The 11,411-nt window shown below is 49.6% G+C and overlaps 1 protein-coding gene across 1 annotated transcript in view; it reads right to left on the reverse strand.

The window, feature by feature from the left end:
- LOC139383654 (protein numb homolog) overlaps positions 1–11,411 on the reverse strand; it is a 73,440-nt gene that overhangs the window by 17,741 nt on the left and 44,288 nt on the right. Inside the window, exons 5-6 of the mRNA XM_071128190.1 lie at positions 5,319–5,351; positions 1,656–1,730 (exon numbers count right to left, since the gene is read on the reverse strand). Of these exons, the coding sequence (XP_070984291.1) occupies positions 1,656–1,730; positions 5,319–5,351 (108 nt within the window). The remainder of the gene's footprint in view (positions 1–1,655; positions 1,731–5,318; positions 5,352–11,411) is intronic.

Genomic DNA, 11,411 nt, shown 5'->3' on the forward strand with positions numbered 1-11,411 from the left:
CACCAAGACATCCTGGAGCTGACTGCCCAGCCAAACTGAACAATCAGGGGAGAAGGGCCAAAAACCCCCATGGTCACTCTGACAGAGCTCTAGAGTTCCTCTGTGGAGATGGGAGAACATTCCAGAAGGACAAACATCTCTGCAGCACTCCACCAATCCGGCCTTTATGGTAGAGTGGCCAAACGGAAGCCACTCCTCGGTAAAAAGCACATAACAGCCCACTTGGAGTTTGCCAAAATGCACCTAAAGGACTCTCAGACCATGAGAAACGAGATTCTCTGGTCTGATGAAACCAATATTAAACTCTTTGGCCTGAATGCCAAGCGTCACGTCTGGAGGAAACCTGCAATCATCCCTATGGTGCATCATGCTGTGGGGATATTTTTCAACAGCAGGGACTGAGAGACTAGTCAGGCTTGAGGGATAGATGAACTGAACAAAGTACAGAGAGATCCTTGATGAAAATCTGCTCCAGAGCTCTCAGGACCTCAGACTGGGGTGAAGGTTCACCTTCCAACAGGACAACGACCCTAAGCACACAGCCAAGACAACACAGGAGTGGCTTCGGAACAAGTCTCTGAATGTCCTTGAGCCCGGACTTGAACCCGATCGAACATCTCTGGAGAAACCTGAAAATAGCTGTGCAGTGACGCTCCCCATCCATCCTGACAGAGCTTGAGAGGGTCTGCTGAGAAGAATGGGAGACACTCCCCAAATACAGGTGTTCCAAGCTTGTAGCATCATACCCAAGAAGACTCGAGGCTCTTATCGCTGCCAAAGGTCCTTCAACAAAGTACTGAGTAAAGGGTCTGAATACTTATGTAAATCAGTTTTTATTATTATAAATTCACAAACAAAAAACATTTTTGCTTTGTCATTATGGGGTATTGTGTGTAGATTGACGAGGAAAAAAATTAAATTAGTCAATTTGATAAGGCTGTAACTTAACAAAATTTGGAAAAAGTCAAGGGGTCTGAAAACTTTCCGAGCCAGTTAGGCTCTACACCCGTTGTGAAGCAGATGAATGTGCTTAATTTTAAGACGTTATTTGGCCACTTCAGTTGTGATACAAACCTCATCAAAACATATAGGCCAGGCTACATGAGATGTGCGACTATGATTAGAAAAAGTTGCCAAAAAAAAAAAAAGGCATACATTGCTTCTTGCCTTACTCTGGGCTAATATTGTCACCCATCAGACTATTCTTGACTTAATCTTGTATTTGCATAAATTATTTAGTACATGTGTGAAATTTGTTTGGATTTAGAATGGACCATTATCATGCACCTGTCTCGAAACAGGGGCAGCGAGAAAATGTCATCTATGCACTTAAATAGAGACTGGAGGATGCTTTTCCCGTGGTTCATTTTCATGGTAGCCAGGTAGGCTATACTCTCGTTGTAAAGAGAAGCAATGTGCTTAATATTAGGAAAGTTGAGAAATAAATAAAGTAGGCCTATAGAAAGCTGATGGGATCCTCCTCTTTTTATTAGAGGCCATCACTCTGTTTTCTCTCGCAATTGCATAGCCTACAGAACTGTTGCGCAACATGAGCTCTCAAGAAGTGCTTGATTAGATTTCCAATCAAACACTATGTCTGTGCCACGCGGGTGTGTGACCTAGCTGTTCAGACAGCATAGCAGGAGATCCCTTACCTTAGTTTTGTCATCTACTACACGGAGACCGTCTGCTGAGACCCATAGCACCGCTCTCACTGCCTTCTTCCCTGCCTGCAGACAAAAAAACACACACAGATGACAGAGACAGAGAGATGACAGAGAGACAGAAACAGAGATGAGAAACAGAGATAAGAAAGAGATGAGAAACAGAGATGAGAAAGAGACAGAAACAGAGATGAGAAAGAGACAGAAACAGAGATGAGAAAGAGACAGAAACAGAGATGAGAAAGAGACAGAAACAGAGATGAGAAAGAGACAGAAACAGAGATGACAAAGAGACAGAAACAGAGATGAGAAAGAGATGAGAAAGAGACAGATGAGAAAGAGACAGATGAGAAAGAGACAGATGAGAAAGAGACAAACAGAGATGAGAAAGAGACAAACAGATGAGAAAGAGACAAACAGATGAGAAAGAGACCGGGAGAGTTACAGAGATGAGAGAGACACACATATGTCACGCACACAAACACAAATCCCAACCTGGAAACAGAGGAAAAACAACTGAAAGTCAAACATTGTAAAGGAAGGTTAGGAGAGAGTAATGAGTAGGTGTTGTGAGTACCCAGACTGGAATGAGGACAAGAGAGGAACTCATGAGTAGGTGTTGTGTTGTGAGTACCCAGACTGGAATGAGGAAGAGAGAGGAAGTCATGAGTAGGAGTTGTGTTGTGAGTACCCAGACTGGAATGAGGGAGAGAGAGGAAGTCATGAGTAGGTTTTGTGAGTACCCAGACTGGAATAAGGAAGAGAGAGGAAGTCATGAGTAGGTTTTGTGAGTACCCAGACTGGAATGAGGAAGAGAGAGGAAGTCATGAGTAGGTTTTGTGAGTACCCAGACTGGAATGAGGAAGAGAGAGGAACTCATGAGTAGGTGTTGTGTTGTGAGTACCCAGACTGGAATGAGGAAGAGAGAGGAAGTCATGAGTAGGTTTTGTGAATACCCAGACTGGAATGAGGAAGAGAGAGGAAGTCATGAGTAGGTTTTGTGAGTACCCAGACTGGAATGAGGAAGAGAGAGGAAGTCATGAGTAGGTTTTGTGAGTACCCAGACTGGAATGAGGAAGAGAGAGGAAGTCATGAGTAGGTTTTGTGAGTACCCAGACTGGAATGAGGAAGAGAGAGGAAGTCATGAGTAAGTTTTGTGAGTACCCAGACTGGAATGAGGAAGAGAGAGGAAGTCATGAGTAGGTTTTGTGAGTACCCAGACTGGAATGAGGAAGAGAGAGGAAGTCATGAGTAGGATTTGTGAGTACCCAGACTGGAATGAGGAAGAGAGAGGAAGTCATGAGTAGGTTTGAGTACCCAGACTGGAATGAGGAAGAGAGAGGAAGTCATGAGTAGGTTTGAGTACCCAGACTGGAATGAGGAAGAGAGAGGAAGTCATGAGTAGGTTTTGTGAGTACCCAGACTGGAATGAGGAAAAGAGAGGAAGTCATGATTAGTTGTTGTGAGTACCCAGACTGGAATGAGGAAGTCATGATTAGGTGTTGTGAGTACCCAGACGAATGAGGAAGAGAAAGGACGTCATGAGTAGATGTTGTGAGTACCCAGACTGAAATGAGGAGGAGAGAGGAACTCATGAGTAGGTGTGAGTACCCAGACTGGAATGAGGAAGAGAGAGGAAGTCATGATTAGGTGTTGTGAGTACCCAGACTGGAATGAGGAAGAGAGGAAGTCATGAGTAGGTGTGAGTACCCAGACTGGAATGAGGAAGAGAGAGGAAGTCATGATTAGGTGTTGTGAGTACCCAGACTGGAATGAGGAAGTCATGATTAGGTGTTGTGAGTACCCAGACGAATGAGGAAGAGAAAGGACGTCATGAGTAGATGTTGTGAGTACCCAGACTGGAATGAGGAAGAGAGGAAGTCATGATTAGGTGGTGTGAGTACCCAGACTGGAATGAGGAAGAGAGGAAGTTATGATTAGGTGGTGTGAGTACCCAGACTGGAATGAGGAAGAGAGAGGAAGTCATGAGTAGGTTTTGTGAGTACCCAGACTGGAATGAGGAAGAGAGAGGAAGTCATGAGTAGGTTTTGTGAGTACCCAGACTGGAATGAGGAAGAGAGAGGAAGTCATGAGTAGGTGTGAGTACCCAGACTGGAATGAGGAAGAGAGAGGAAGTCATGAGTAGGTGTGAGTACCCAGACTGGAATGAAGAAGAGAGAGGAAGTCATGAGTAGGTGTGAGTACTCAGAATGGAATGAAGAAGAGAGAGGAAGTCATGAGTAGGTGTTGTGTTGTGAGTACCCAGACTGGAATGAGGAAGAGAGGAAGTCATGAGTAGGTGTGAGTACCCAGACTGGAATGAGGAAGAGAGAGGAAGTCATGAGTAGGTTTTGTGAGTACCCAGACTGGAATGAGGAAGAGAGGGGAAGTCATGAGTAGGTTTTGTGAGTACCCAGACTGGAATGAGGAAGAGAGAGGAAGTCATGAGTAGGTTTGAGTGCCCAGACTGGAATGAGGAAGAGAGAGGAAGTCATGAGTAGGTTTGAGTACCCAGACTGGAATGAGGAAGAGAGAGGAAGTCATGAGTAGGTTTTGTGAGTACCCAGACTGGAATGAGGAAGTCATGATTAGGTGTTGTGAGTACCCAGACGAATGAGGAAGAGAAAGGACGTCATGAGTAGATGTTGTGAGTACCCAGACTGAAATGAGGAAGAGAGAGGAACTCATGAGTAGGTGTGAGTACCCAGACTGGAATGAGGAAGAGAGAGGAAGTCATGATTAGGTGTTGTGAGTACCCAGACTGGAATGAGGAAGAGAGGAAGTCATGAGTAGGTGTGAGTACCCAGATTGGAATGAGGAAGAGAGAGGAAGTCATGAGTAGGTGTGAGTACCCAGACTGGAATGAGGAAGAGAGAGGAAGTCATGATTAGGTGTTGTGAGTACCCAGACTGGAATGAGGAAGTCATGATTAGGTGTTGTGAGTACCCAGACGAATGAGGAAGAGAAAGGACGTCATGAGTAGATGTTGTGAGTACCCAGACTGGAATGAGGAAGAGAGGAAGTCATGATTAGGTGGTGTGAGTACCCAGACTGGAATGAGGAAGAGAGAGGAAGTCATGAGTAGGTGTGAGTACCCAGACTGGAATGAGGAAGAGAGAGGAAGTCATGAGTAGGTGTGAGTACCCAGACTGGAATGAGGAAGAGAGAGGAAGTCATGAGTAGGTGTTGTGTTGTGAGTACCCAGACTGGAATGAGGAAGAGAGGAAGTCATGAGTAGGTGTGAGTACCCAGACTGGAATGAGGAAGAGACAGGAAGTCATGAGTAGGTGTTGTGTTGTGAGTACCCAGACTGGAATGAGGAAGAAAGTTGACTACAACAAAGCAACTGAAACAGTGGCCAACCAGTTCCTTAAGTTAAATAATGCACCGAGACAGAGACGGTACACACAGGACAGGCTAAGTTATTCACACAGGTCTCGTCTTGATCCTTCTCTGAAGGAAGAAGAGCTGGTGAGGCACACACACACTCACACACACACACACGTCTCCAGGTAGTTTGTTGGTGAGGTCCCAGACAGTTCCTGGTGGCCTGGCCCAGTAGTACAGTCAGCCATAATCAGAGAGTGAGGGGGTTATATTAAGGGCAAGGAAAGAGAAAGGCACTTGGCCTTCACACACAAAAGCACAACTTACTTTAGTAAAGAAGCCCTTGAAGAATTTCCTGTCCTGTTGTGGGATTGGTACAGGAGAAGGTGGGTGGGGGGAGGGGGGGGGACAAGGACGCACAATGTTACCGATGACCGATGGCTACATTTAGAATGTCCAGGTGAGGGTATAGGTGTGTGTGTGTATGGGTGGAAGACAGGTGTGTATGCCTTTGTTTATGGGGGGGAAGGAGGGGTTGGAGGAGTGAAGCTTGATTAGGAATGAGTGAGTGAGTGAAGCGATAGATGGATGAAGAGGGATCCAGTTTGAGGGGAGTAAGGTGATTAAAATTGTAAGGTGAATCATATTGGAAGGTGATTCATCTGGGATTCATATTGGCGTTGAGGAGTTTACCACAGTCACTGGCTTCATTAATAAGTGCCTCGAGTCATCCCCACAGTGACCGTACATATCCCAACCAGAAGCCATGGATTACAGGCAACATCTACACTGAGCGGGACAATAAGTCTGACACTTATAAGAAATCCCACTGCAACCTGATGCTCGTCAGATGTGGCAGGGCTTGAAAACTATCATGGATTACAAAGGGGAACCCAGTCGCGAGCTGAACAGTGACGCGAGCCTACCAGACGAGCTAAATGCCTTCTATACTCGCTTCGAGGCAAGCAACACTGAACCACGCATGAGAGCACCAGCTGTTCCCGGACGACTGTGTGATCACGCTCTCCGTAGCCGATGTGGGTAGACCTTTTAACAGGTTAATATTCACAAGACAGATTACCAGGACCCACGCGTACTCAGAGCATGTGCTGACAGCTGGCAAGCGTCTTCACTGTCATGTTTCAACCTCTCCCTGTTCGAGTCTGTAATACCAACAAACAGACCACCATAGTCCCTGTGCCCAAGAACACCAAGGTAACCTGTCTAAGTGACTATGGCCCCGTAGCACTCACCTCTGTAGCCATGAAGTGCTTTGAAAGGCTGGTCATGGATCATATACAGATAGATTAGATAGTATCGCATGAATCCCCTGGAGGGGAAATGTGACTGCAACAATCAATATCAGTAAATAGACCATAAAAAAAAAACATGTACACAGTTTTTTTGTAAATACATTGATGTGTCTAAGTGTTTGTGTTAAAAAGCCTCATGGTAAGAAGGATCGGTGCAAATGTTCCGTTTTGGCCCTGCGTAAAATAAATCTGTCATCGCACCGCGATGCTCCAGGCAGGTACTGTGGAGGAGGTGACTAGTGTTGGTTATAATCACTGTGACTAGTGGTGGTTATATCACGGTGATGCTCCAGGTACTGTGGAGGAGGTGACTAGTGTTGGTTATATCACTGTGACTAGTGGTGGTTATATCACTGTGATGCTCCAGGTACTGTGGAGGGGCTGGCTAGTGTTTGCCACCATAATTCTAATCTCTTTGAGGACCAATTTATCCAGAACGGGCTCTAGTTCGTCCTGCTTGGTGCCGATGGTAGATCCAGCGGTCTTGATAATTTTGCTTAGCCTGTTTGCAGCCTTCATCGTGATGTTACACCCCCCCCCCCCCCCCCCAGCAGATTGCAATGTAAAACAGGACACTAAGCCACAACACTATTAAAAAAAACACGGAGCATTTCTTAGCAGACTGTCGACGGATCGGAGCTACCTTAAGAAGAATAGCCTTTGCTGAGCCTTCTTAAAAACCACGGTGGTGTTCTCTGTCCATGGATCCTAGACTTCCTGACGGGCGGCCCCCAGGTGGTGAAGGTAGGCAACACCACATCCGCCATGCTGACCCTTAACATGGGGGCTCCTCAGGGGTACGTGCTTAGTCCCCTCCTGTACTCCCTGTTCACCAACGACTGATTGGCCGTGCACGACTCCAACGCCATCATTACATGTTGTTGGAGATAAGCCTGATCACCGACAACGATGAGACAGTCTATAGGGAGGAGGTCAGAGACCTGGCAGTGTGGTGCCAGGAGAACCTCCTCATCAACGTCAGCAGGTTAAAAGGAGATGATCGTGGACTACAGGAAACGGAGGGCAGGGCACGCCACCATTCACATCGACAGGGCTGTAGTGGAGCGGGTCGAGAGCTCCAGCATCCCAGAGTCGCCTCTTCACTGTTGACGTTGAGACTGGTGTTTTGCAGGTACTATTTAATGAAGCTGCCAGTTGAGGACTTGTGAGGCGTCTGTTTCTCAAACTAGACAATAAAGTACCTCTTGCTCAGTTGTGCACCGGAGTCTCCCACTCCTCGTTCTATTCTGGTTAGAGACAGTTTGTGCTGTTCTGCGAAGGGAGTACTACACAGCGTTGTAAGAGATCTTCCGTTTCTTGGCAATTTCTCACATGGAATAGCCTTCATTTCACAGAACAAAGGTACGCAGTCTGCCTCCAAAAAAGAGGCAGGGCTCCTAGACAGAGTCACCCTCCCAAATGAGGCAGGGCTGCTCTCCTAGACAGAGTCACCCTCCCAAATGAGGCAGGGCAGCTCTCCTAGACAGAGTCACCCTCCCAAATGAGGCAGGGCAGCTCTCCTAGACAGAGTCACCCTCCCAAATGAGGCAGGGCAGCTCTCCTAGACAGAGTCACCCTCCCAAATGAGGCAGGGCTGCTCTCCTAGACAGAGTCACCCTCCCAAATGAGGCAAGGCTGCTCTCCTAGACAGAGTCACCCTCCCAAATGAGGCAGGGCAGCTCTCCTAGACAGAGTCACCCTCCCAAATGAGGCAGGACAGCTCTCCTAGACAGAGTCACCCTCCCAAATGAGGCAAGGCTGCTCTCCTAGACAGAGTCACCCTCCCAAATGAGGCAAGGCTGCTCTCCTAGACAGAGTCACCCTCCCAAATGAGGCAAGGCTGCTCTCCTAGACAGAGTCACCCTCCCAAATGAGGCAGGGCTCCTAGACAGAGTCACCCTCCCAAATGAGGCAGGGCAGCTCTCCTAGACAGAGTAACCCTCCCAAATGAGGCAGGGCAGCTCTCCTAGACAGAGTCACAATCCCAAATGAGGCAGGGCAGCTCTCCTAGACAGAGTCACCCTTTCTGTCCCAACACTGTTGGTCCCTTTAACTCCTCTGGAAACTACAGAGAGAGATGGAAGTACCGAGGTTACACGTGTGTCTGTCTGGGTGACAGGTCTTCCCCGTGCCTGTCCCCCCTGGGCTCAGTAAAGCTACACATCTGTCTGGGTGACAGGTCTTCCCCGTGCCTGTCCCCCCTGGGCTCAGTGAAGCTACACATCTGTCTGGGTGACAGGTCTTCCCCGTGCCTGTCCCCCTTGGGCTCAGTGAGCTACACATCTGTCTGGGTGACAGGTCTTCCCCGTGGCTGTCCCCCGTGCCTGTCCCCCCTGGGCTCAGTGAAGCTACACATCTGTCTGGGTGACAGGTCTTCCCCGTGGCTGTCCCCGTGCCTGTCCCCCCTGGGCTCAGTGAGCTACACATCTGTTTGGGTGACAGGTCTTCCCCGTGGCTGTCCACCGTGCCTGTCCCCCCTGGGCTCAGTGAAGCTACACATCTGTCTGGGTGACAGGTCTTCCCCGTGCCTGTCCACCGTGCCTGTCCCCCCTGGGCTCAGTGAAGCTACACATCTGTCTGGGTGACAGGTCTTCCCTGTGCCTGTCCCCCCTGGGCTCAGTGAAGCTACACATCTGTCTGGGTGACAGGTCTTCCCTGTGCCTGTCCCCCCCGGGCTCAGTGAGTTAAGCTGGGTTCAACAGATGGCCAGACGGGATAGTACAGCCAGACCCTCAGACCTGTAGAACCAGACTACAGTACAGTGGGTGGAGTGGCAGTACCTCAGACCTGGAGAATGAGACTACAGTACACTGGGTGGAGTAGCAGTACCTCAGACCTGTAGAATGAGACTACAGTACACTGGGTGGAGTAGCAGTACCTCAGACCTGTAGAACCAGACTACAGTACACTGGGTGGAGTAGCAGTACCTCAGACCTGGAGAACCAGACTACAGTACACTGGGTGGAGTAGCAGTACCTCAGACCTGTAGAATGAGACTACAGTACACTGGGTGGAGTAGCAGTACCTCAGACCTGGAGAACCAGACTACAGTACACTGGGTGGAGTAGCAGTACCTCAGACCTGTAGAACCAGACTACAGTACACTGGGTGGAAGAGCAGTACCTCAGACCTGTAGAATGAGACTACAGTACACTGGGTGGAGTAGCAGTACCTCAGACCTGTAGAATGAGACTACAGTACACTGGGTGGAGTAGCAGTACCTCAGACCTGTAGAACCAGACTACAGTACACTGGGTGGAGTAGCAGTACCTCAGACCTGGAGAACCAGACTACAGTACACTGGGTGGAGTAGCAGTACCTCAGACCTGTAGAATGAGACTACAGTACACTGGGTGGAGTAGCAGTACCTCAGACCTGGAGAACCAGACTACAGTACACTGGGTGGAGTAGCAGTACCTCAGACCTGTAGAACCAGACTACAGTACACTGGGTGGAAGAGCAGTACCTCAGACCTGTAGAACCAGACTACAGTACACTGGGTGGAGTAGCAGTACCTCAGACCTGTAGAATGAGACTACAGTACACTGGGTGGAGTAGCGGTACCTCAGACCTGGAGAACCAGACTACAGTACACTGGGTGGAGTAGCAGTACCTCAGACCTGTAGAATGAGACTACAGTACACTGGGTGGAGTAGCAGTACCTCAGACCTGGAGAACCAGACTACAGTACACTGGGTGGAGTAGCAGTACCTCAGACCTGTAGAACCAGACTACAGTACACTGGGTGGAGTAGCAGTACCTCAGACCTGGAGAACCAGACTACAGTACACTGGGTGGAGTAGCAGTACCTCAGACCTGGAGAACCAGACTACAGTACACTGGGTGGAGTAGCAGTACCTCAGACCTGGAGAACCAGACTACAGTACACTGGGTGGAGTAGCAGTGTTTCAAATGAAAAATGGCTCCTGTGTACATTCAGGGTCAGACCCTGAGCGATACAGGGGAAGACTGGCTAGAAACACACTAGGGTCAGACCCTGACCGATACAGGGGAAGACTGGCTAGAAACACACTAGGGTCAGACCCTGACCGATACAGGGGAAGACTGGCTAGAAACACACTAGGGTCAGACCCTGAGCGATACAGAAGAAGACTGGCTAGAAACACACTAGGGTCAGACCCTGACCGATACAGAGGAAGACTGGCTAGAAACACACTAGGGTCAGACCCTGACCGATACAGAGGAAGACTGGCTAGAAACACACTAGGGTCAGACCCTGACCGATACAGAGGAAGACTGGCTAGAAACACACTAGGGAATGGAAGGATACTAGCCACTTAACGACGCCACACGGTGAGAGATTACAAATAGACAAATGGGGAATCGAGAGGAGGAGAGGAGAGGAGAGGAGAGGAGGGCTCCCTGTTCTGGAGAGGAGAGGAGGACTCCCTGTTCTGGAGAGGAGAGGAGGGCTCCCTGTTCTGGAGAGGAGAGGAGGGCTCCCTGTTCTAGAGAGGAGAGGAGGGCTCCCTGTTCTGGAGAGGAGAGGAGGGCTCCCTGTTCTGGAGAGGAGGGCTCCCTGTTCTGGAGAGGAGGGCTCCCTGTTCTGGAGAGGAGGGCTCCCTGTTCTGGAGAGGAGGGCTCCCTGTTCTGGAGAGGAGGGCTCCCTGTTCTGGAGAGGAGGGCTCCCTGTTCTGGAGAGGAGGGCTCCCTGTTCTGGAGAGGAGGGCTCCCTGTTCTGGAGAGGAGGGCTCCCTGTTCTGGAGAGGAGAGGAGGGCTCCCTGTTCTGGAGAGGAGAGGAGGGCTCCCTGTTCTGGAGAGGAGAGGAGGGCTCCCTGTTCTGGAGAGGAGAGGAGGGCTCCCTGTTCTGGAGAGGAGAGGAGGGCTCCCTGTTCTGGAGAGGAGAGGAGGGCTCCCTGTTCTGGAGAGGAGAGGAGGGCTCCCTGTTCTGGAGAGGAGAGGAGGGCTCCCTGTTCTGGAGAGGAGAGGAGGGCTCCCTGTTCTGGAGAGGAGAGGAGGGCTCCCTGTTCTGGAGAGGAGAGGAGGGCTCCCTGTTCTGGAGAGGAGAGGAGGGCTCCCTGTTCTGGAGAGGAGAGGAGGGCTCCCTGTTCTGGAGAGGAGAGAAGGGCTCCCTGTTCTGGAGAG

Source organism: Oncorhynchus clarkii, chromosome 25 (genome assembly GCF_045791955.1).
Source record: "Oncorhynchus clarkii lewisi isolate Uvic-CL-2024 chromosome 25, UVic_Ocla_1.0, whole genome shotgun sequence".
Classification (NCBI taxonomy): domain Eukaryota; kingdom Metazoa; phylum Chordata; class Actinopteri; order Salmoniformes; family Salmonidae; genus Oncorhynchus; species Oncorhynchus clarkii.